Raw genomic sequence first — 27543 nt, forward strand, 5'->3', positions numbered from 1 at the left:
ATTTAGTTTCCAAAAATCAAACAAATAAAAGTACAACATGAACAAACACATAAGTACAAGTTGCCCATCTCAGTTTCATAAAGTATTTTTTATTCACTTAGAAAGGCTGACTTGAATAAAACGAAACATGTTGGGGGTGAGAGACAGGAAAAGCATTGGAATCTCAAAGGAATGGCAGCCCATCTCTTCTATATGTGTGGATATATATTAGCTTGCACAAGTATTAACCTCCCTTATGGACATTTAGAGGCGGTTTTACAATTCTTTTCCCCAGTTAGTGACAGTTGGTGAATGTCCGTCTAAAAGCAGGTTGACCATATTCTTTCCATTTTGTGATGATGCATTTAATGGCGCTCCATGGGATTTTCAACATTTGTGGGAGTTTTTTTTTTATAGCCCAACTCTGTTTTATACTTCGCAACAACTTTGTCCCTGACCTCTTTCAAGACCTCCTAGGTCTTTATGGAGTCTCTTCCCTGGTGATTCCTTCTGATTAATGTTGTTGCAGCTTGAGAACAGGCGCATATATACTGAGATCATGCGACAGACTCCACATAGGTGGAAAACAGGCTGAAAACTTTTGCTTTGAACTGTGCAAGTGGGCAAATACAGTGCAGAAACACTACAGAACTGATTTTCTCACCAACACCCTACCTGTAATGTCACAATAAAAGTCATCCTACTTTGACTGATAATGTCCCCTCATGTTTCTTCTCTGAATCAGCCACTGTGCATGTTTTAAACAACAAGTGTGTCGATATCTGCTTGCTGCCGCATGCATCAGGAATACTGAGCTTAATGTTTAAAAGTTACATAGTGAGACAGAAAAATAAAAATTCACCGTCAGCACTGAAAATGCACAGCTACTTGTTGCACCTCCTACTAAACCGCTTGTGTATTTGACAATGTAGAAATCAAGTCTCAATCTATATTTCATTTACAATAAGAACAGGAACATTTCTGAGTAGCGCTGACAATAACAGGTCACATAATTTCGGATTTTTAGGTGATACAGGCAGGGGTATTCCTGCTGCTTCTGTATACAGCATATCAGAGAATGACTTCTTCCAGACTGTGTGCATGCTTTTTGATTGTACATGAACCTGCAGTGGCCATCCCATGTTAGAGACATAAGGGTAAGGCCCAGGACTGTCTTTTAAGAGCCCCCCTCGCTCTGTTCTCTTCTCCTTTGTGAAAGATAGTAATAAATCATTAAAAGCCATGTGTGTATCTGTGCGAGTGTCCGCGTGTGTGTAAGGGGAATTTCTGCCTAGTGCCCTCTGGCTTCTATCACTGCAATACTGTTCACACACCATTTCTGCTGGAGGCGCACACACATACACACACACATGCATGCACGTACACACAGATTATTCATCATAGGCAGCTGAAGCATCATATTGTTCAGGCTCATAAATAATTTCCTGCAGCTCAAGTCTGGCCTGGAAACCTGCCTTTCACTCCATGCCATCCACTCCCCCTCTCCAAGTACAACTCTCTCCCTCTCTCTCCCTCCCTCACTCTATCTGCCTGCCATCTCCTCCCCCTCTCGCCAACTACACTGATCCAGCTTTTTTTCCTTCCTCTCTGTCACTCTGTGCCTTCCCTCTGAATCCTCTCTCCATTGGTAAAACCACCATGCTCCCTTTGGCTCTGTGCCCCCCCCCCCCCACTTCCTTCCTAGTCAAACCCCTCCTCAAGCACAACAATCTGTATCCTTCTCTGCAATGCTTTACTTGTAAATCAGGAAAACTCTCAACAGCAGCAGAAGGGGCTGGTGTGATTCAGAGGGTCAGAAAACGCATCAAAAACACACTGCCTGGAGCATATTTGACAGGGTCTTGGCACTGTGTCTCAACGCTGTCATGCAATTAACACTATGGGGCAGTGGATTTGAATTTAAAGCATAGTAGAGAATTTTCTTTTCCAGTAACAACTGCACATCTAATGGATCACAGAACACAGTAGACACCACAAAAGATTAAAGAAAAACCAGTTAATTCTATGTCAAGTCAGACAGAGGATGGTGTAAAAATGTTGCTCAGCCATGGCTGGTAAATAACAAATCATGTGTCGTGCAGTGTTGTTCATTCTGTGGAAATACATTTTAAACTGTGGCTTATATATTTTTTATATTTATTATTTGTTTTTTGTGTGTGTTAGTTTACATTTGTTTTTGTTGTGGAAGAGCCCAACAACAACAACAACAATAAAATAAGAACAGCATTATGACGTACAGTGATTTAGTTTCTTTCGCATACGTTTTGTATTCTATAAGATGTTTTGCTTTCTGTTGCTAGAAAATGGCCGACATGATAGTTAAATATGAATTATTTCAATGTATTTATTATTACTGCTACCATTAATTACCTACGCCAATGATGTTATGTTTTTACCAGCATCTATCTGTTTGTTTGCCTGTTTGTGTGTGTTCAAGATAACTCAAGAAGTAATGGACAGATTTTCGTGAGATTTTCAGGAGTTATTGGAATTGTGAAAAGAAAGAACCCTAATTTTAAACTTTAATTTTGGTGGTGATCTGGATCCCAGTTTATATCTAGGAATTTTTCAGAACTGTGGCCCTTGGCGGAGGTTTGCACGCTCAGAGTGCTTTTCTAGTGAAATAGCTATTGTTAATCTAAAATCTGTTTTAAGCAAGAATTGGAGAAAGTCTGGAAGGTGATGGCAACGGTAGTACGTGTAAGTCATTGGAGAAGTGGCTCCAACAGCAACACACCTTACCCAGAAGAACAGGGAGGGTGAGTGAGGGAAGAGGGGTTATATATTATACTGACAGAAAGGGAAAAGTTTTATTGAATACATAGAAAATGGTGGAGGAACTAAATCGCTTGTCTTAGGTTGTAATGTTTCCCACAAACACTTCTGTATGCAAAGATGGGTTTTTTTCCTCATTGGACTTACCTAAAAACAACAAACAAACACAAAAGTTTTAAATAGAATAAAACATGTACTGAGCAGGTTGCTGGACTTCACCTCTGCTAAAATGTACAGCACATTGTCAGAGGTGTATACAGTAGAATTAGAAGTAAAAAATAAAGTGGAAGTCCTGCCATGTTTTTGGATCTACCGATGCGTTCAGAACAGGTGTTTTCACTAACAGACTCATCTACCTTCAGCAGAGCTGAAATAGTTAAATTCACCTGGTTTAGTGACCGGTTGGAAAGAGCTGCTGGACAGGACTTCTACTTTCTACTTCTTTTTTATACACCTCTGCACATTATCATTCCGGAGCTAAGAAGAATTGTAATATGACAGATGAGGGATGTCATAATTAACTACAATCACTTCAAAAAATGATTCGCTTCATATTAATATATTACTCCATATAAAAACTCCCTCAAAGACTAACAGCCTAACCTAGCTTTGAACTAGCTTTTTTCCAATTTCCCTTACAAGACAATCACATCCGTAGCTGAAGAAGGTGGCTCAGTTTGTGGGGAAAATCCTAACAGTTTACTCCACAGCAAGGACTGGCGTGCACAAATATGTCCACAAGTGGACCAGTCGCTACGTGTAAAATCATAATTACTACAGTATGTCTTCGCAAATAGTTGTTATTTGAAGCCCTATTTAAAGTGGAACAATTATGTGCATTTCAGGCTAATTTATTTTTATGTCTGAGACCAGAAGGGCTGGGATGGATCGAGTTATTGTCACAAATGGCTTTATTTACTTCAGACTGACCCCCTCCTTAGGCTGTCAGATCAGCCTGTGGGCAAAACGAGTGGATTGAGACTCTTCCGCATTAAGCTCCGCCTCCCGCCACTGCACTACATCGGGAGCGCGCACCGCAACTGCTTTCACCGTCATGGTAACATCTCATAAGCAGAAGGATTAGGCTAATATGAACTCAATAAAGAAAAAAAAAAAAATACAATGTCAACACATAGCATACAGCCCTACATGTTGGAACCTGAATCAGACCCTGAAAACGAAGTGGAAAACAGCAACCCACAGCAACGAATGCAGCAGGATGTCTCTCTTTGGTAAACTCACCAGCCATCGTTGGAAATAACTTTATCCGACGTTTTCCACCCGCCTGATGTATTTGTACATGCTCTTGTTAACCAGTAGAAGGTAACCAATCACCGAACCTTATCCCCCGGGACGTCACAAGGATTTCCAAGTAGAAAAAAACTCTCTATAACGACGCGTTTTTCGTCCCCATGGAAACCAAACGGAGAGAGTGCTGGAACTCAAACTCAAACTCAAACATGCATTTAGGTGATAAAAAACAGTGTCGTTCACATGTCTGATGAGGATTCAACACTGTAACACTGTAGAAAGCTCAGAAAACTGCAAATACCATAATAGCACCTTTTAAAGGTAAAAAAAAAAAAAAAAAGACCTCTAATAGCCTCCATACAGTCTCTAAGGGAAGGCATCCATTGTTCTATATATTTTCTTACATATTCATTTTCTATACTTTTTTTTTTTTCAATCAATATCTCATTTCCAAATCTAATTTAGCAATATATCACTGTGTCAATAATACTGAGTCACTGAAAAACATATAGCTAATTGTCCCTTTTGTCAAAAATAATAGAGATGGTAAATTAATTCATAAGTTTTCCAAATAACTAAGTCCATTTCGGGGTAGCAATCAATCCCCATGAATTATGTATTCTTCTAGCTTGAGGTAATATTTAATTAAGTTTTACATATTTCACTCGAAAAGCAAAGCAACCAGACTGCGTTTGTATGTGGAGAACTTGCTATGACTGTATTTACATGCAACAACTGATAAATGAAATGCAGACTACAGTATTTACAAATGATTTAGTATGACTGCACTGGTTTCCCTACTTCTTCATTCATACTGCTACTGTAAAACATGTTTTTTCTTTTTATCTTTTTGTCCCACTCAGTCTTTGTTCTGCTGCCTGATTTTCAGTTCTGCACAAGATTTAGTTTGACAGCTAATCTCTACTTCAGTTAGACAATAAATACATCTATCCGTTAACTCTACGACAGCCTACTAGCAGGCATCAGTTTAGTCTCAATCATTTCCATTCATACCTGCTGCTAGTTTTCACCACTATACCTACAAATCCTCCTAGAACACAGAAAGAAAGAATGTAGAAGAAAAGGCAAACTAATCATAGAAATACCCCCCAAATCCTCTGGTTATTAGAAGTTTCAAAACCTGAACTTTCTTACTGTGAGGCAATAAGGTCACAGTACAACATTATAGGCAGCATTTACCTCCTAACCACACTAATACACCTAGGTACCATTGCATATAATAATTATGCGCGTACTCTTGACCTGCAGGTGTATTTTATGAGGAGTGGAGCTCAGGAAATCTATTGAGTGATTACTGGTTTCTGTACTACTGCATTGCATACAATATATAAAGGTCATTGTTGAAGTTTTCATGTAAAATTTCCTCATGAACAAAACTCATGCCTCAGTGAACACCTGAATGATCTGCGAGGTTAGAATATTCTACAGGAGATGACAGACATCTGCAGTTTGCCAACAACGTTATACTATAATAGACGTCCTGTGAATATGCCCTGTAATATTTAAAAGATGTTCTTCAACTTCAGAATGAGGGCTGGGTGATATATCTGACATATTCTCGATGTATCCTGAGAAGTTTTACGTACGGTATATAAAATGGCCACATCGTGAACAGCGACTACAAACTGTCACAGCAACATTTTAAGCCGTCTACAAGTGATTTAGTCAGTAGTTTGGCTCCTCAGTAACAGCAGACCATCCACTAAACCTGCCTGCACACATGCACGTTGTTTCAGGTTAGACAGGACAGATGCATGGGGGATGGAGTGTGGAGCTTGCTAACTAGCAAATTAGTTTACAAGCATCAAGAGATGAAACCTGAACATAACACGTCCACTTTTAGCAGTGATGTGTGTCTATGTGTGCATATATTTGTGGGTTCGTGATCCGGGGATCTGAAGCATAAAAATGATTTTCCTTATTCTGTTTGTTCATTATGGTTTTATTGTAAAGCACTTATCATTCATACATATGTAAAGTGCTTTATAAATAAAGACAAACTGATTGATAAAACGCCTCAGACATAAAAACAATGATGGCTGATTGTCAGTGACAACAATGACGGGCTGATTGTTCAGCTGTGTGTGTTTCCTAATGGGTATGAAGTTCTTACTGAACCAGAGGAAAGAATAGAAAACTCCACCTGCTTCTTCTCCTCCAGCTCTATTTATTATATTAAATAGGAGTTAATCTTAAGCAAAACAATTTTGTATAGGTTGCTAACGCAACAATTTTCTAATGTGCACCATCTGTCTGGTGGTGGGAGATTAGCTCACCTGTTTTTTTTTTTGTTTTTTTTTTATAAACTTCCCCAAGGAAACGAAGAAGGAAACATTCATGTTGTGCTGAGAACTTTAATGTCTATCATGGAGACACAGCCAACTTAACAAAGTTTTGAGCTGTATTTTAGCTTAAAACTATTGAGTATTCTTTCATTAAAGTCAAAGTGTTAAAAAAAAGCTCAGTAGAAAACCTCAAGAAGCTATAAGGAACCACTGAGACATGTCATGTAAATGGTACAACAAAGCTTAGTACACACACTACCAGATTTTTAAGACAGATTTTCACCTTCCACACAAAAGTCAGAAGCAGCAAAAGAACGGCCCATATCTGAGGCAAACTGGCAGTTGGATCAGGAGTTATCAACTGCTAAGAGTAAAGTTTTCAGACAAAATTTGAGGCTTGCCGACATGTTCTGGTACCGAAATGAGAACTGAGTTTCCTGATAAACGTGCAGTTATCAGGAAAAAGAGTTGATGAGTGAGAAGCTAGCTGATGAAAAGGCAAGAAACTGAGTCAGGTGACAGGACAGGACGGGCAGGAACCCAGACAGGAAAATACATCCAATAAATAACGGAGAACACTGGACCACCTGAGAGAGCTGTGTAGAGAAACTGCTTTCGTCAACAAAACAGGAGCGCAAAACCGACTGAATTACCAGGAGTTACCTGTAGTAAGGTGTAATGTTGATGACAAGAGACTTGTCTCCATGTTAGCTGAACTGCCTGATGAAGATCAGTCAGATGAGTTGGGGGTGAAGCTTGCAGAGAAAAACTTGTGTGTGAACCCACAGATAAGCCTAGCAACACGAGGACTTCAGACCTCTACATCTCAAGAGAAGCACTGTGTAATATGAATACAATGATCTAAAAACACTAAAAATCTTGCAGTTTGAACTTGGCTTTAGCTGGCTGGATGAATTGCTGGATTCGGTACTTAGCAAATTAGACGCTAATGCTTCCTGAGCATAAAACAGATCAAAAAAAGTTTAGCAGCCTCATTGAATAATTCATTACGACATAAAGCTCCATCTTTTCACGTGACTCATTAATTATTTTCATACACATATAATGTCCTTTGAATCTAACTTTGAAAAGAAATGGAAAAGTCTTCAAATGGCTGCATTCACGCAATAAATCTGAACGCTGCAGCTCTGATCATCACTATCTGAATAAAGAATCACAGATCTGAATAAAAAATAAATAAATAAAACATGATGCATTACTATTGATTAAAGCATGCAACACAAGTTTTATGAGACGTAAAAGTTCCAATTTGAACAGATGTAACATTGTGCAAAGTGATAAAACTTAGCAGTTGCTCTTTATTTATTTTTAAGCAAAATATATTTATTAGGACATAATTCAGGGCTATACATCCACTGTGATATAAATAGTTTGGTTCACCATCAACGATGAATATGGCAAGTTAATCGTGATATTTGAATTAATATGCCAAAAAAGCCCAACTCAGACTGAGTTAGCAATAACTAAAAGACATAGTGCCATCAAAGGTCTGCTTTCTTTCCCTTTGTGTCTCAAACAGGTGAGCAGAGAGCAGGCTGTGGCTCTCTGACCTGCCAAAGAAAAATCTAATGAAGGAAATTTAGTCAAGATTACAGGTACATCTCAGAAAATTAGAATATTATATAAGATCAATTTAAAAAAAAAAAAAAAGATATTTTAAACAGAAATGTCAGTTTTCTGAAAGGTATGTTCATTTCCATGGACTCAATACTTAGTTGCGTCTCCTTTTGCAGGTATTTTGAATCAATTAGTTGATGAGGGTGTGACACCATGACTTTCTAAGATTGGAGTTTCCCCAATATTCTAATTTTCTGCGACACTGCATTTTGGGTTTTCATTATCTAGAAGCCACAATCATCAAAATTTTAAGAAATAAATGGTTGAAATGTTTCACTCTATGTGTAATGAATCTATATAATATATGGGTTTCACATTGTAAAATAAGTGACAAAAACATTGAACTTTTTCATAATATTCTAATTTTCTGAGATGTACTTGTATGATTATCCAAAAAGTGCGGCAGGTTAAATTCAGGTTGTTAAACAACATATTTTGAGAGAGGTCATGACTGTCCTAATGGCGAGCACTTTTCCACAGTAGCCTTATCAGTGCACGTCTTTAACAAAGAAATACTTCTGCCACAAACAGTGTTTATTTGGAGAAAAAGCAGACATAAACAAGCTTCTCCAGCCAGATCAGTGCTGCACTGATTTACTGTAGCTACGTGTCTCTCACTGCAGACATATTGCCCTGCAGATTCGTCAGGCTGCATAAAACATTCCTAAAGGGCAACAGTGGGAAAACGTACACACAACTAGCTTGTAAACTGTCATTTGATCGCTGAGCTGTGGACATTTGCTTTTGTGGAGGCTGACCTTATGGTGAACTGTAATTCTGTGGTATATTTGATCAAAAGCATATCAAATATATTTGATTAAAAACCCATGAAATAAAAATAAAAATAAAACCGTGAGTCTATAAAATTAACATTATGTCTGGGAAATGTTATGTCCAAGAGACAAAAAAGATTTAGACAGGTCTGTAAAAGAAGAAAAACAATTATATTTAGGGAGAGGCCAGAAAAGAAATGCTGCAGGAAAGAGACAGGTGAGAGATGGAGACAGTATGAGACAGGCTGAATGTCTGGTCTCAAGTGGTTCCTATCAGTAGTCGGTTTCCTTCAGCATGTTCTCACAGGTCAATGATAATAAATAAGTCAACTCTCTCTCATCTCACCTCCACCACTCTGTGTGCTACTGTCACACACATCATCTACCCCACCCATCACCAAACTACAGTACTGGGTGTGATGAACACAGCCGCTACTAGCTGACAGCTAATAGCAGCAGATCATTTTCATTCGAATTCATTCTCATTCAGCAGCCCAGCAGAGACTGAACACTGTCTATCTCGTCTCTCTCTTCCAGTTATCTGTGTCCAAAGTCTCACTGCCAACCACATCTTCTAATATTCATCCACAGTTACAGGGAGGACGATATCTCATAATGTCTAACAGAAGTCGTTTCCTTTCTAAGTGCGATACAAACAAAAGTTAGACAAATAAGCCTGCCTATGTACTTTGATGTCAACGCTGAAGTGAAGAACATTTTACATATGGTTATGTGTTAAAACAGTTTTGGGATCTCTGTTTTTACTTAATTGATCAAACCGAAAACAGTTTTCATAAGAATGTGATCAGTATGAGCAGCAGGAGAGGGCACAAACTTTCCAACATGTTCTTTTAGGATACGCTCTACGTCGCTTGCTCTCTTTGGTTCACTAGAGGGTCTGTTTGCATTCATTGCACAGAGTCCGGTCTTCGAGATTCACTATCCTGCAGCTGTTAGATGCAATCCGTCTCCACCACACCAGGATTAAAGCTGGGCTAGGTAATGTAGCTCAGAGACATTATTGTTTTTTACTCTGGGTGAAGTGGTTCCTCATCCCAATAGTAGTGTATACATTTTGTAATCATGAACAATAAGAAATATAGTTAGACCCTTCAGTTTACTGTAAATCTGTAAAATCTCTGACCAATCCAAATGTTCGGGGCAAACTGAAGTTGTTCATTTCTTATATTTCAAAAGCTTCTTCACGGCTGAGAAAATGCAGGAAGGATTTTTCCCGACCCGGCTCGGTTTATTTGCCTCCTCTCACTAAACAGCCACGAAAAACATGACATCCACATGAGGAAATTCAGGTGTGTTGGGTAACAGAAGCATCTAAAAGGATAGCAGATCTCGAAGGAATGGACTTGGGCACCCATGCTGTGAGCAAACTAGATGCTCACAAGTGAACCGAGACCCCAGTTTTCAATCATACTAGGATTACTTTACTAATTTTTATTTATTTTTTTGTCTGCACCAGAATGCAAAGGCCTGTTTACGCTGCTCCAGGTGAACTGTATTATCCATGATGGGGGGCAGGATTTGTTCAAAGGGGACCAAACAGCAACTGTGGGAAGGTGGCATTCCCACTGTTGGAACAGTTCCTGGACCAGGGACCGGTCCAAATCACAGGTGGTACAATAGATGTTTTTCTTTTTTCACATTTTTGTAAAAAAAAAGTTTTAAAAAATTACCAAATAATGAAATGCCACCATGAGACTAAAGCAGGTACATCCATACCATTCTCTTTCAGGTCAAGCCTTTCCTCTCTCTTTTAGTCTCTAACTTCTCAAATAATTCAAAGTGTAACAAATGTAATTTTTCCCCATTATTCCACTCAATCTCCCACCATCTCCAGAACACAAAACTTACAGCAGGGAATGTCTCTGATCCATGTCTGGCTCCCATGGAGCCAGTCTACACCAAAATGTTTAGGAATAGTACCATCTCCCATTTCTGAATGGAAGTCTCTCTTAGTTAAACCACTTGGACAAAAACCAGTAAGTTTGTTTTTTTTTTAAAAAAAACAAAGTGGACCAGAAAACCACAACTTTGCATCCCCTGCCCAAGTAATGAAGATGCGTTTGTTTGCCTTACTGTTTTGCTCAAGTACCTGACAGGCATTTATTTTTCAAGTAGAGTGTTTTAAAGCTGAAACCAACTCATTCATTCCTTACAACATCTGGATTTTCCATTTAGTGCAGCATTCAGTGAGGTTATTTTACTGTTAAACCAAACACAAGCATTTACATTTTTTTGACACACTACTGAAAATGACAAACAGAATTAAACAGAGTTAGCGATGAGAAAGACACGAGCAAAAAGAAAGCAAGCAGAGAGAGAGATCTACATTTCCGCGTGTGTATCTGCTCTATCTCCTGTAAGTAAGAGTCTGGAGGGTCCTAATTGCTGCTGAGGTCAGGCTGCTGAGCAGTAAAGGGTTGTGTTTGATGCAGGTAAGAGTGTGCGTGCACGTTTGTGTGACTGCTCTGCATGCCCTTGACTTGCAGCTGGCAAACAACGCTTTAGGCCCCCACAGCTGCCTCATCATTACCGTTCATAGGGATCCCCTGCCACACACACACACACACACACACACACACACACACACACACACACACACACACACACACACACACACAGCGTGAGAGACTTAGTCACAGCTACACAGGCACAGACACAAACAGACACACGCAGACATACACAGAGACACTCACCCCTTCCCGCAGGCTCCTCATTAAGCCAGTGTAGGCGGCAGCGGGAACGAACCATAGTCCCTCTGGGGAGCCTCTCTTCTCCTCCTGATAGAGAGGCATAGAAAAGACAGGGAGGAAGGGTGAGAGGAGGGGGGAGGGGGCAGTGGAGGAGTAGAGTTGGATGAGGGGAAGACAGATAAAGTGGATGAGAAGCAAAAGAGTGAAGTGAGAAAAAGGGCAAGAAAAGGCCAAGTTAGGGAGAGAGAGAGGACGCACGAAGAGTCAAGACATCTTGATTAAATGGTTGTCGAGCGAGCACAGCAGCACACTTTCAAAGACATCTAAATAACATCTGTAAGATCTGTAAGATCCCATTATTATCGACATCTAATCAGCTTTTCCTTTAAATGTTTCTTCACTTTGGACCGACAAAGGTCACATTGATTACTATTAAACAAAAAATCCATTAATATTTCAACTTTTGATCAAAAAAAAAAAAGCCAGACAATGTAAACAACAGCAAGGTTGTTTTTTTGTTTTGTTTACCAAATGTTTTGTTGACTGCGTTTTTCCATCAAACCTGACGGGAAAACATGGCTAAACTTTTGACTTTTCTTTAATTAAGATAAAAAGTTAACACAGGCTTGTATTCAAGTTATCAGAGTTTTGAATGTTTAAATGATTAAGACTTCAGTCACAGACTTGATCCATTCAGCCACATGTACTACCTTTTACGGTTTAATATGCCCGATGTCACAGTCTGCATAGTTTGGATTATTTCAGCCAACATTCCTATCTTTTTTTTTGTGAAACAATGCTCTGCTCCCATGCTACTTTGCCTGGCTTTAGGCTACATCTAACCTTGAGGATAAAGAGAGCATCGAGGGACCTGGTTAAATGCTGCTATTGAATGGTTTTACTGCAGAACTGAGGACAAATGTAAAACAGTATTTCAACAGGGGAAACTTATAATGGCATTGAACATTACTGAAATGCTCTGTGTTTTTCTTGCCATGAAACAGGCGTAATGGCTCCACCTGACATAGAAGCTCATACTGCACTAAAATCATGAAGACATTATTAAGACTTTTAAAATGCATAATTTTAAAGCTCATATTAAAGCCTTAATTTAGATATGTCCATTTAAGACATTTAAAACTTTTCAGGGATCTGTGAAAACCCCTGTTTAACAAGTAAAAACATCTCATACTATTAAGTTTTAAACTGCAAAAAACACCAGCTTCTCTGTCATTACTGTGGACAAATTGTATTTCCATTTCGGACAAACCTAAAAGCAAAACATAAGAGATGAACCCATTTCTCTGTAAGCAAAAGAACATAGTGGCCTTCCTTAATGTTCAAGCTAAACAGTCCTAACATACTGTGAGGAACCCTCTGCTGCCCCGTAGATAAAACATAGTTTATTCTATGATAGAAAATGTCTCGGTTAATTGTAAATGAGTCAGACTAAGTGTACTGTTTCCACTTGACACATGAGTGGCTCCCATCATGCTCAAACATGGATTATATATTAGAAAGGGTTTCACCTCCTTACTGTAAACAATTTTCACACATAGTTGGTCTCAGTGATCGCAAGAACATATAGCTGATTGATTTCAATAGTTTATCTACCAGTAGTACAAATAGGAAGCGTATGCATAATTGACTTGCCTGGTTAGATGGAGGTGAAGCAGAAGTCAATGGCAACACCGTTAATAATGAAGGAGGTCTCCTTCAAGAGGTCAATTTCCTTTCAATTCAGTTTAGTTGGCATGTTAGATTAAACTCCATTACCTGTTGATCGAGTGCCCAGTTTCATTCATTTCACACAAGATTGGTAACTGAGGTGAATGGGAAAATATCTTTTGATCAGTCTTACATGAGGCATACATGCTGCACAAGATTTATTAAACTTATGTACTTAATTAAGCTTTCAATTGATTTATTTTCAGAGTTAGAAGAAAGGCTTTTCAATGGGACTATTTTTATAGTTAAATTTAGACACCTTGGGGGAGGTATCCCAACGGTCAAGAAATAGTGTAATGGGTGCAATCTAAATGCAACATTATGCTATTTTGTTTTTATTATAATAAGTGCATAATATATAATAAGTGCATAATTAGGAAGAACTTATTAAAAGCACAACCTCTCAGCTTGCCTGGCAGGTACTGTTCGAGATTATGTCTCATTTCTTCTAGTGTCATCAGCCTGACTGCATAATGCCAAATTCAGTAACCCAATTACGATGACAACAGTAAGTCAAGCAATATGAAATACTTAAGGAGATATTTGATGCAATCATTGAGTTACTGAAATAGTTTGAATTTTGAGAAAATTTGCGTTTTCCTCATACAAAAGCAGATTTATAATTGGAATGTTTGATTAATACATTTAATAAATACAGTTTATAAAACATTATTTTTGTCATTTAGTCATAGTAAAAAAAACTATGGAAAACTTGAGCATGACAGCACAATCCAAAGTTCACACCAATAAGCAAAGCTCCATCTTAACACAGGGAAAACCAACTTTAGAAAAAGAAAGAAAATATATATATATTCTTACTCTTGATTAAGCCCTCTGCAACCCTGCTGTTGGAGTTTTGGAAAGCGTGTGCAGTTATTTTTTTCACTTGTACACGTTTTAATATTCATCTTAATTTTTTTCAGATAATGAACTCAAAATTCGAATGTTTCATAGCGTCTACTGCTTTATAAAGGCTTTGGCAGGCAGGTAGTACCTGAGAGGAGATGAGGTAGAGGAACTCCCCAAGCGGTGGCAGCAGAAACTGTTTCAGTTTACTATTCCTGAGATTATCTCTCAGCAGATCCGTTAGTGTGGACACAGCCTGGACAGAGAGAGATGCAGTTTAGATGGATCGAAGACTTTACTAAGAAAAACTCTCATGACAATAATAAATTTGCCGTAGATGTAATGGCATAAAAACTAAACATTTACAACAAAAGTTCAGTCAGTGGTTGTCAGCTGTAGGTACCTGCTATGATTTATCATTTCAGAGATACATCCATAAGCAGTCATGAAACAACTGAGTGCATCTGCAATATAAAGCCATGGAACTAAATTTCCCACTAACAGCGGGTTCTATGCCACCCCATGCAGCCATTCATTTCAGCTTGCATCAAGGACCTCAGACTACTGTTTACTAAGCAGCCATTACAACTGAGATCAGGTGGCAGCCAGAAAAAAAGACACTGCTTGCCCCCACAAAACACTCTCAGGGTCTTCCTAGAGGTAAATAATCATGGCGCACCAAAACAGCAAAAGAAGATCTGCGGTGTTTGAAGAATTATATTTGTTAAAAATGTAAATCATAATGAATGAAAGTATTCATATAAACATAAAGTCTATATATTTATTTTCTGATCCTGTTTATGTAGAAGTATGTTTTTGTCTAATCTTGGATGGGTTGTCCTGGAATGGGATTTCCCCACTTTGAGATAAATAAAGGGACAATTCATTCATTCATTCACATACTTTTATGGACCATAAGAAGAATGTAACATTATTGATGCAACGTTTTGCTTTCACATGTGGTTTGAGATGTTCAAATATATACACACTATTCACAAAAAGTTAGGGATATTCAGCTTTTGGGTGAAATTTCACAACAAGCCTAAAATGCATTCAAACCTGTACAGGTGAACTTAATGTGATCTTCTCTAAGCTTTTAAATGCACATGTCCAACTGTTAAATGTTTCAATAAATTTTGCACAAGTTGCTGTTCTCTAACAAGGAGCTTAACGGCAAAAATCACGGCAGGTGTGTGATCCTTGAATTGACCAATAAATGTCCTGGTTCAATTAGAGCTGGTGTTTAAACAGTTGTCCTCATCACGGCTCAGCTGAACCCACAGGTTTTCAATGGGATTCAGGTCTGGAGAGAGTGCAGGCCGTTCCATTTGAGGCACACCAGTCTCCAACAACCGTTCCCTGATGATGCGGCCTTGATGAGCAGGAGCATTGTCGTCCATGAAGATGAAATTAGGCCTGTGCTGTTCATGTAGGGGCACAATCACTGGATTAATGATGTTATTCAGGTAGTATGGGCTTGTCACTGTACCATTCACAAAGTGTAGGGCAGTTCTGTACCAAGTGGACACCCCTGCCCACACTGTAACACCGCCACCACCAAAAGCTCGCCTGGTGACAACAGTGGCTGATGCATAGCGCTCTCCCTGACGTCTCCAACATCGTTGCCGGCCATCATTTCTGCTCAGTGTGAATCGACTTTCATCAGAGAACAGCACTGAGGCCCACTGGTTCCTCGTCCAGCGTAAATGCTCCCTGGCCCATGCAAGACGATGATGCCTGTGCCTGGTGGTGTGGTCAGGTACCCGTGCAGGTCGTCTAGCACGCAGACCACGCTGATGGAAACGGTTTCGAATGGTCTGACGTGACACTTGGGTGCCTCTCACCTCTCTTAAACGTGCCTGGAGTTGAGTGGCATTCATCATCCGGTTTCTCAGGGCAGTGTTCACAATGTAGCGGTCATCAGCACGGGATGTGGCCAAAGGACGTCCACTTCTAGGCCTTTCTGTGACTCTTCCAGTCTCTTGATATCTCTGTTGCAACCTGCTGATGACACTCTGTGACACTCCAAGCTCAGTGGCCACTTCTGTCTGAGAACGTCCTGTTTGAAGCATCGCAATGGCAAGGGACTGTTGTTCCATTGTTAGGTGTCGTCTTGGTCTCATGATGTCAAAATGTGAACAGCATGATGAAGACAACTGTTTAAACACCAGCTCTAATTGAACCAGGACATTTATTGGTCAATTCAAGGATCACACACCTGCCGTGATATTTGCCGTTAAGCTCCTTGTTAGAGAACAGCAACTTCTGCAAAATTTATTGAAACATTTAACAGTTGGACATGTGCATTTAAAAGCTTAGAGAAGATCACATTAAGTTCACCTGTACAGGTTTGAATGCATTTTAGGCTTGTTGTGAAATTTCACCCAAAAGCTGAATATCCCTAACTTTTTGTGAAGTGTGTGTATATATATATATATATATATATATATATATATATATATATATATATATATATATACACACATACATGAATGAATGAGGTCAGGTAGTTTTCTGTGTTGACTTATTTGTGGTTGCATTTTCAGATGTATGAGCCAATATTAAAATATTTAATATGAAGAGAAAGGAACCTGAAGAGTCAGGTGACATTAGTTAAGAAGGAGGATGCAAAGCCCTCCACTGTTGTTAAGAAAAAACCTGAAGGAAACCCTGACACTTGGTTTTCTCATACATTTAGGATCAATGCCCAGTGGAATTGAACAGTGACTATATTAAGTAACAACATACTGCAGAAGAATCAAACCTAAATTATTCAAATAAATAAAATACAGTGCAGATAAAATTGTTAGACATGACCAAAAGTAAATAAAACAAGGATAAAGAAAAAGAAAGGTTATAGGGAGTCATTAAGAGATGTGTAAATACCCAGTAGCAAAAACTAACCACTGAAATCCATCAATGCACACAAACACATACACAAACGCACAGGAATTGAAAACACAGAACTGGCTTGTATGAACACTTAATTTTAAATTAGATTCATGTGGATTTGTTTTATAAGGATCACAATGAATTGATATAAGTTAATGATTGATAATTAATTACTAATACAAAATAAAGATGAATTGAAAATGGATGCACATGCAGTCAAGCACTTGTGAGAAATGCATGTCACAGACAAGTAAACACACATAGCCTGTTGGTTGGCAGTTTCCTACAATTTATATAAGCTGCTTTCCAAGTTGATCTAAAGCAAGTTCTTCCTCACCCCACCACCATTCCTCCCTTCACTTATTTTCCATGTTTCTCAATTTTCACTCTACTCTGAGTCAGTCAACTGTACATGTGGTACATATATTTCTGTCTCCATGTCACCTACACGGATCGTTTATGACATCGGCTTGCTTTTTCTTTCACCTTCTGTCACTCTTTTTAAATCAGAATGAGATGTAATGTTTTCTTCTGATATTTTTGTCCTCTCAATGTATCTTACGTTGTCTCAGAAATTATTTCTTCCTTTTATTTTGCACAAAGAGCAATTATGACTGCTTCACTGAAACATCTGTTGACATTGGAGAGTGCATCATCACTTTGTCACTACAGAGTCTGAGCTGAATGACTAATTAATGTGAACGTTGCAGAACCCAACACTGTTTTGTTTACTTTCATCTTTGGTTTTGTTTTCTTCTCCTAATGTCTACCTATTCCTGCCTCTCACCCTTTTCTTAAACTGGAATAACTACTGTAAATGGCTGAGTGGGGAGCAGAGTAATGTGGTGTATTAGAACCTGGTCGTGCAACTCCGTGCTGGAAGGCGGAGCTGTGCTGTGAACCAGAGGGAAAAGGAAACAAAAAACAGGAAAAAAAATGCACATAATCATCTCATCACTGACATCTTAGTTCAAACAAAACAGACTTATGAAACCAATGATCATTCATGAAATGTAACACTCTATAGTGAAAGAACACAAGACAAGAACCTAACATAATACACAAGTGTTCTGCACATACAAACACCACACTTCTACGTCTACTCTGGGACAGTGAGATGTGGTGAGAAAGAGCAGTTGGTAGATCATTGGATTGCTGGTCAGGAAGTTTACAGTTACCATGAGTCTCTGTTCAGGTGAGAGAAGAAACTGGTGTACAAAGAGGCACCGCAGCACTGCAGTCAGAGCTAATCTTATCTTCAAGTGCCCAGCTTTCCAGCTGAATGTGCTCAAATCACTAAACTTGCATGCAAGTTTAGCCGAGATAACCTCAGCGCTTGACTAATAATGTAACCGCATTCTGAAGGCTTCAACGGCTCATATGAAATAATGCATCTCAAATTAAAAACCAATTAAGTAACACGTTTCTAATATAAAACTCACAAGGACGTTTTCTTTAAACGGACTTTTAAAAGTATATATTTAGTTTAGCTCAGACATGTTGAATAGCAAGACATGGAAATAGTCAAATCTTCTATTTATCAATACCAGTAATATACTGTAAACGACTTTTCTTGGTTTAAATTCTACAGTAATATCACTACTAGTTACGTTGACTTTTCATCTAACTTGCACATGTTCACTACTGTGTTCCTGGGGCCAAGATCACCATGTGCTTTATTGCACATTAGGGTTCTATATTGCTTCAAAAAAATGCAGCAGAGCATTTAGTGGTCATTTACTGTAAAATGAAAAAGAAAATAAACCCTGTTCAAATGTAAGATTTTACACATCAGAATATTACAAGAAGAAAATAAAGCATCTAGTCATGTAGACCTTACGAGGTTGAAAGCAGTTAATGTAGCATACGTGAATACAATCTTGTATAAATACATAATTTAAATATTGTGTACTAAAAGTCAAAATGCAGGAGCATCTGAAGCCTTAATTGGACTCCATAATTCAACAACTTGTAGAAGCACCAACTATTACAGCAATAACAAAGTAGTAATGTGGTCTATGGCAATGTCAGTTTCTCCTCATTGTTAAATAATCTTAGACTTGTTCTCAATTATGACATTGCCTCACTTAATTGAGGCTTTTTTTAATGCACCACTCTCTTGACATTTGGCTGGGTTAAGAGTTAATATCTGTACTTGGTCATTACAACATCTTGGTTATTTCTTGGTGAGCCATTCTGATGTAATGAAATGGTCACTTCTCCACCATGTGGAGGGTGTGAGGCTTTACTGATGACATGCCATTTGTTTTGGGGTTTTTTTTGCTGTACATCATATTCAACCATATCCAATTTGTCCAAACGACCTTGTTTCTCAAATGCAGCATTTTATTAATTTAGTTCAAACTTTACAAACAGTAACTCGTGTTTTAGAGGCTTTTTTGTTCTCACACCTTTCCAATAAGTCATATACTAACATTTAATTGTCAGCAAATTAATGCTACATTTATTTCAGCATAAAATACCGAACAAATGTTAATAATGTCACTGAAGAAAGAACACACAGAGTTTTTAATACGTTAGCTTTTTATTCAGTGTGATGAAGAAAACAGTGATATGTAATTGCGGGATGTCTGACTATAGTAAAGTCAGACAATTGGTTTCATAATTCTATCAAAGCTTTAAATAAAATATTTTGAGACTAAAAATGAGTAAGGTTTACAATACATGTTGTCATGCATGATGTCCAGAAATTAAACGATATTTAGATGTTGTTTTGTGTGATTTGATATGGAAGTTATGATGTTAATCAGCATTAGACAACTTGTATAACCCCATCACTGATAGAACTAAAGTTCTATTGTGGCAGAATTTGTGATATTGGTAAACATCAATCCTTTATACATTGAACTGATATTGTATTAGAATCAAACTTGTAATAAACCCCAGTATAAAGTGAATCTTGAGATAATAGTTGTATTTTGCAGTTTCTCCAAGCACTGCATATTCTGATATTCTGACAGCGTATTCTGACCACAGTGCAAACTTGTGGGAATATCGTTTTTGGAACATTTGCAACTGTCTAGAAAGGTTTGTTTTTTTGGGGGGGGGTTGCCCATATACAAAACAGCTTTAACTCGGCTTCAACTGGTGGTCACATTCCCACCACCAGGTGCTGCTCTGATAAGCAGCACCTGGTGGGTACTGACAATTCACCATTTTTATTCCTATGTAAGAGGGTTTACTTAATGACTAAATTTAATGCCATGCACTGAGTATCTGTGGTTGTATTTGCCTAATTTTAAGAACTAGTAAGAACCTGAAAATTGACAGAACTTTTCTATTTTAATGATTGCATTCAAATAAATCACAGTGACGACTCTGCCACAGTCATGCAATTAAATCATATTACACCACATAAAAATAAGGTTTGAAGTAGGAACAGTAACATTGTTTTATCTTCATACGATTCAATATGAAAGCAAAGTGACAATAAGTCTTAGAAAAAATTATATAGAAACGATCAACACAAAAAGAATGAAAAAAAAAAAAAGAAAGGTGGACATGTTTGTGTTTCTATGTTGGGGGGGGGGGGGGGGGGGGGGGGGGTGTAACTGAAGCATATAGCGGTTGCCATGGTAACTAAGCCCAGCCCCAACACACCCATCAGCGGGACTGCAGTAGGAGAACCCCTGCTGCGAGAGGGCGCACACACACACGCACACAAAAATGCAAGTGTGCGCTGTTTTTATTGGTCATCTGTTAGCGTCACTGAAACACAAGGAAACACACAAATACAGAATGTTTACAGGCGCGCACGCACACACACACACACACACACACAACAAAAACAAGGAGAACACCAGAGAAAACAAAATACACAAAACCTGGAGACAAACATGGCTGAAAAAAAGGACATGCACACATGAAGAACACATGCACAGAGAACCCCTGCTGAGTACATAGACAGTCTCACGTGTCCATAATCACAAACAGACTCACACAGATACACAAACCCAATTATACAGCATTGTCCTTTTCTTAACAACATAGTATCCTATGGTAACTGAGGGGAGCAAGAAGGGTAGAAGAAGAATTGTTCAGCCATTTGTCTTTAATAACAAGTGCATTGAAACAACACTGCTATGCCAAAATCGGCCATTTTGTAAATCCCAGTGACGACTCTGCTGCAGTAAAGGAAGGAAGTTAAAAAAAACATGCAGGCGCATGTAGAATTTAGAGATGTCAAAATGGATTTAATCATTAACGGATATCATCAAAGCAGAGTAGAAGGAGGAAAGCAAAAGCACACTAAAAAAAATTCAGGGTAAAGAATATAATAAGAGACAGGTCAAAGTGTAATGGGCATAAAATACCACTTATGTGACTCTACTGTCATTATTTATGAGTGTTTACTTAGAGAAATGGAGTAAAGTTCTGAATTTTCTGTGTCTGTAAAGATGATTTAATGTTTTAGGCCCATTACTGTGTGGCAACTTGATCATGGGAATTATAGTGATGATACCTCGTAAACTCATGAACCACTTTGTTCGCAGCACCTACGTGAAACTTCTGAGAACAGTGTGGTAGCCAGTCCTTCCTTCTAGATGACTAATGTTGACTTTTTCATCTAGACATTTAAGTTTTCATTAACCATAACAGGAAAACTGACAGGCAAGGTGAATTCTCATATTACTTCCTTACAAAACTGGTCCTGGTCATGTAACGCCCTTCTAAACATTGTTGACAGTCAAAAACATCTGTTCAATGATACACACTGCCCAGTGTTTGTGGCAGGAAAATGAACCCCACCCAACTCAGGAGCCCACAAGAACCAAAAGGATCCCCCACAACCAGAATCGCACTACCATTCACCAACCTCACGAGTTCTGTGTGGGCAGAGCCAGATATGTTTAGGAGACATGAGTGGACCCACTCATTATATGACAGGAGGTTTTAATTTTGTGGTCAGTCAGTTTTAATAAGGGCTCCATGAGTATCACCTAAACAAGGACGGCTCCCCATAGACAGCTCAAGTTATTAACTAAATCAATAATAATAAAAATAAATAAAAACAATAATCTCTATGCTGTCTTTATAGATGTTTCAATAAAGAAGTGAGTCATATTAGATCTAACACAGCTCCACTTAGAACGCTACAGCAAGTTTAATGTGTAAAGAAACCTTTTTTATGCAAAACCCAAGAGAAAGCAACAGTACAGTTTTATAATACTTTTTAAGCTGTTTAAGAAAATGGTGTGACGTCATAATCTAATAGTATTATTAAACATTTAACCACTAATTCAAAAAAGTTTTTTTTAAAAATAACAACAAAAACCATCAAGATCTTTGTGTATGACAGGAGGATGGAGCAGGAGAGAGAAGTTTAATTTTAATCACTATCCCAGAGAACGTTGTCTTAAAGGTTTTTAGCACCACCTGCTGGTGAAAACTGGTATTAATGAAAGAATCACCCAAACCACACAGGTCCATATTAATTTACGGCCGGTTTTCCCTTTTTTGCTAAACTTCAAGATTTGATTACTGCTGAATAAAAGCAGAAATGTTAAAAGGAATTTTTTAAAAAATAAAAAAAACAATTAAAATGGACAACTTCATATCATACATGTGTTCTTTTAAGTGATTTTACTTTTTATATATTCTCAAGTGTTGTGGTTCTTCTGGCGTTTACTGCCACACTATGGTCTGAACTGGTACTATATCAGACTGGAAAAGATCCAAGATATCCTGGACCTTTTCTTCTTTCACTAAAATATTAAAAATAATTTGTGGTTAAAATGAAGCAGCCTAACTTTTTTTTTAAACTGTTTGCTTTTGTCTAATGTGTGTCTACAATATCAATGATAGACCTTGTTTGGGGGAAACTGTAATTTAAATTAAATGTATTGTAATTTAAGCCAAATTAACATTTGTCTGAAAATGTATGATTTTTTTCCATCAAGTCAACTTTTTATTAAAATAAATTACAGATTTAAATATGAAAACTTGTTTAGAAATGATGAGGTCAGATTAAAGTTGAGGCCCAGCATTCAGTAATTTATGAAAAGCAGAGACATCTTTAAAATAGGAATATGAAAAAAGAAAAAGTAAATTAATCTAGTGTCCTCAACTTCAAACCTGCCCCAGAGTGTGCTTGTGTGTCAACAGACCTCGGACACAGGACTGGCCTCTTCAAGGTGACTGCAGTGCAGAGGGAGGAGCCCCATCACTCGGAGAACTTTGCTCCGCCTGCAAAAGATTGATTTCATTCTAGAGGACAACACGGGTCTTTCTAACAAAAAAACGTTTTGAATGACAAACTTTTTATATTGGAAACACAATGCTGAGAGCCGTGTGGGCTTGTGATCCTCTCCTTGGTTTTACTTCTCATAGACAACATATGTTGTTCTAAATGTAAGAAATGAAAAACTATCAAACTTTATAAATGCAGAAAATAAAGTGGTTTTGGGTCGATTTAATTCACTTCAAAAAGAAAAAAAAGGAAGTAGCGCCAAAAGGCCCAAAACCTGCTTTTCTCAAAGATATGCCAGCTTGTTTTTTTTTTTTTGTATGAGTAAAACTTTGTTTTTTTATGCATTAACCCCTGTGTGGTGTTCGTATTTTTGTTACTTAGCCAATGTTCATGGGTCTGGTGGACCCGCTAGAGTTCTGGGTTTTCAAAACAAGACAAACAATTTTACGTGAAAATACTCAACGGATGTTTACTTTATCACAATTACAAGCCGTATGAACAGCAATCATGGTTAATATTTGCCCTTTACCTTTTATAGAACACATTTGTGGATAAATGTGCAACTCGTTTTTTAATAAAATTTAATATAAATATTAAAATCAGTCAAAATCAAGTGAAGTAATTAAAAAAAAATTACATTTACAAATGAAGCAAGATATATCACAACTACTGATTTTATTCATATTATTCCCTACATGGTCAGTTTTCTCTTTAGGAGCTCCTGTCCTAGCATGTAGGAAAAAAAAAATTGTCACACGTGATGTGTCCACTGTCCCTGAGTCAGGTCCTGGACAACTCTCATCCCTTGATTTTTCTCAGGGACTCCTCCATCAGGTTTCCCTTTGTAGACTTGTAAATTCCAAGCATATGAGGAAGTGGCATCACAGGCAGCCCAGATCTTTATACCATACTTTGCAGGTTTAGATGGTATTTACTGCCTAAAAGGACAGTGGCCTCTAAATGGCATCAGCTGCTTATCAATGGCCCAGGGTTGTAAAACAAGGGGAGGTGGTGCACCCACTTATCCCACACTGTCCTGATGGCAGCTAACTTGTCTCTTTGCCATCAAGCTGGTCTATCGTCTCAGTCTGCATCCCACAGGGATTCTGTGGATTCCCCTTTGGACTTGAAAACTCCAGCAAGAATAAGAACCCCAGAGTAGGCTTGGAAATCAGTTTGGCCCATCTCCTTCCACCTTTCTACAAAAATATGCCTTTATTCAAGATTAGTGTAATCTGGGATAAAATGCTCAAATGAAGACTTGATGTCATGCACATGAGTAACTGCCAGCCGTGTTGGCCCTAGTTGCATCTTTATCACATTAGCAGCTCTGTGTGGTGGCTCATTTCTTGGGCAAGAAATTTCACCATTTTTCGACATCCATATTGCTCCTCTGGCAATCTGGTGGACCTCTGGTCCCAGAGCTGGCTGCTGACGGGCTGGTCCTAGAGCTGGGTGCTGATTGGCTGGTCGTCTTCGTTTTGATTGTAATTGGTGCTCAACCTCATCTTTTTCTTCGAAGTCACTGTCAGACTCTGAATGATCTTCAAATACTGAAACCTCTTCCTCAACATCATCTTCAGAAGCTTCTCTCTCTTCCCAAATTATTTGAAAGGCCCTTTCAGCAGATAATCTTTTGGCCATCTTGATCACTTGTGATAAGCTACCACACTGGCAAACCCTTCATTTATAGTGTCAAGCCCCTAATTTGCAGGTGGGATAGGGTATGAGAGAAAAAAAAAGTTTGATTCCCGCAAGAAAGAGGGTAAAATGTGTGAACAGAGTGAAGGTATGCAGGACTTATACTTTCCATACTTTATTATCCCTGGGTCCAGTGGACCCAAACACCCTGTATGTAATATAAATGCGTAGGGTGGGTGTACAGTATGTGGTCATTAAAAATGTGTTTTGATTTATGTTCTTCAGAGAAAAAGACCTAAAGCCAATGAATTTCAGCTTGAAAAAATAATTGTTTCATTTTCCTATTGATATAAACTGAAAACGGGTCCCACAGACCCGAACACCATACAAGGGTTAATGCACTAAAACGTTTAGAGATAAAATGTTCTTGCATCAAAACTATACATTTTGACAGCCATAATAAATAATGCAAGTTATCTTAGGACACCAAAAGGGTCAGGTCACCCAGTTTAAGAACCACTTTCACACACTATTAATCATGATACTGTATGTGATGATAACTTTAAAATAAGTAAGAACACATAAAATGTATTTAAGACATGTGACCATCTGACATTAAAACTCTATATTCCTGACTTGTTTAAGTGGTGCAGTGACATCTATTATTAACATTTCTGGAGTTGTCGATGCCCAACACCGCTCCTTGGCTGTGTAACCATACAATCAAGGCTGGAACTTCAATGTGTTAATTTCGATTAATTACAAAAAACAGCACATTTAATCCAGGTGTGCATTCAAAACAGAGTGGAAAGATTGTCAGTGCACAAGTTCCTGGTACACAGATTACTGTAATACACGTCAGAGCTTGGCTAAAACACTGTTGCCAACTTGGCGACTTTGGCGCTATATTTAATAAGTTTTCAGATCCCTTGGGCAACTCTTTCAAAAAAGCAACTAGCAACAAATCTAGCAACTTTTTCTAGTGTTACTGAAGACTTTGGAGACTGATGGGAAAGCCCAGTTTACTCTTCTCATTGAGCAGCTGGTGCTGCTGTAAGCCCCCCGACTGTAAAGCCTTCACAAGAGCCTTGCAGAAGCTGTTCCAGCTTTCAACAGCGGTCAGAGCAGGAGATGATCACCTCTGCTCCATGACCAAGACGAAAACAAAACCTGCAAAGTTTCCACTGGCTGATCCTGCCGGGCTCACCATCAGATATTAATGACAATTATGAAGATTGTCGATAAAAACATTGAAAAATTAAAAAATAAAAATAAAAAAATAAAATACTGTGACATGTTGTAGATTACGTTAGAAAACAGCCAGAAATGTTAATGTACCTAAAATGGGACTTTTAACTTTAGGTCTGTTATATTTTGCCCAAGAAAATAAATAAATAAATATATATATATATATATATATATATGTAAATAATTTTATTTCTTTCAGATATTATTAGAGCTTTTTTTTTAAAGTCACTTTTGGGGCAACTGTTGCATGATTAAAATGGGATAAACTTAAACAATAAACAGACGTGAAAAGACGTCTTTTGCAATTTCTGTGTATTAAAAGCGATTTGGCTGGAAGGGTGTGCCAAAACATCCGCAGCATGCACGGACTTAACCAAATCAGCCCTCTGTAGTCTGTAGTCCCAGAACTCAATATTCTGTGGGTCCTGAAAGATGAGCCAAACACTGGTGCTCTGCTATAACAGTGGCTAGCAGCCAATGAGTTAATGAAGATTAATTAATGAAACCAACAAGTATGAGCTCAGCACTGAGGAAAAGGGGAATTGTCCGGTTTTATACGCCATTAAACTTTTCATTCATTTTTTTTTTTTTCCATTCAGTCTCTCTGTACACACATTCATAAATATACTTACACATCCCAGTTTGGGGCTTGTCGCAACTGCTGAGTCAATACGAGAAGCTAAATGAAAAAAGAAAATTTGAGAAGCAGAGAAAAGGAAAAAAAAAACAGATGAAGAGGCTAAACTGGAAGAAAATGTTACAAATGTTACATATCACAACTGTGTGTGCTAGAAATAGTTTTGAACAAAAATCTTTTGGCAAAATAAAAAGTTGTACGTTTAAAAACGCATTGTACCCTTTCTGGGGTACAACATTTTTAAAAAGTCAGACAAAAGAAAAACAAATTTGAAACATTCTACTAACTCTTCCCATATACAGTACAAATAACTCAATAATAGGTAGTCAGGAATCATAACAATAACTTCTCACCAGTATCTTACTGGTGAGGCTCTTTGTTTGGGGAAAATAATTAATTAGAAAATGCATCAGAGAAGCCCCTTTTCCACCAAAGCAGTTGTAGTTCTGAACAAATGTTTAACTTTGAGAGAGTTTTTTTCTGCTTTGACTATCAAAGTACTGATGCTGAGTCAGGAGAACCAGTGGTACAACACCGCCAAGTCTTTGCTCTGGAGTTGTGTCTGTGGACCCACACCTTGCCAGGGAAAAACTTTAAGGGAGTCTTTTTCCCTCTCAGTTAATGCATCTATATTAACTTTGTTCAATCTCTTGATTGACAGGATATGTACATCAAATCTTTTAAGACTGCTGAAACCAAACCTTTATTTAAAACCTTTAATCATAAAACATTAACACCTCTTGACCCAGGAGTTAATTCAAGACCTATATCCAATCCCCCTTTTACAAATACAATTCTAAACAAAATTAGTTAATAAGACAAAGATCTGGATGACTATGAATTCTCCTTTTAAATTCAGGACTGATATCATCTTTAGACCTGAAAA

General features: G+C 38.0%; 1 protein-coding gene across 1 annotated transcript in view; it reads right to left on the reverse strand.

The window, feature by feature from the left end:
• Nucleotides 1-27543, reverse strand: part of ulk4 (unc-51 like kinase 4) — a gene marked incomplete at its 3' end in the record, with an annotated part of 94517 nt that overhangs the window by 60554 nt on the left and 6420 nt on the right. The window contains exons 17-20 of the mRNA XM_079241155.1: nucleotides 26653-26699; nucleotides 23049-23127; nucleotides 14177-14284; nucleotides 11458-11541 (exon numbers count right to left, since the gene is read on the reverse strand). Coding sequence (XP_079097281.1) covers nucleotides 11458-11541; nucleotides 14177-14284; nucleotides 23049-23127; nucleotides 26653-26699 — 318 coding nt within the window. The remainder of the gene's footprint in view (nucleotides 1-11457; nucleotides 11542-14176; nucleotides 14285-23048; nucleotides 23128-26652; nucleotides 26700-27543) is intronic.

The sequence above is a fragment of the Telmatherina bonti genome, assembly GCF_933228915.1.
Source record: "Telmatherina bonti genome assembly, chromosome: 5".
Lineage (NCBI taxonomy): Eukaryota > Metazoa > Chordata > Actinopteri > Atheriniformes > Telmatherinidae > Telmatherina > Telmatherina bonti.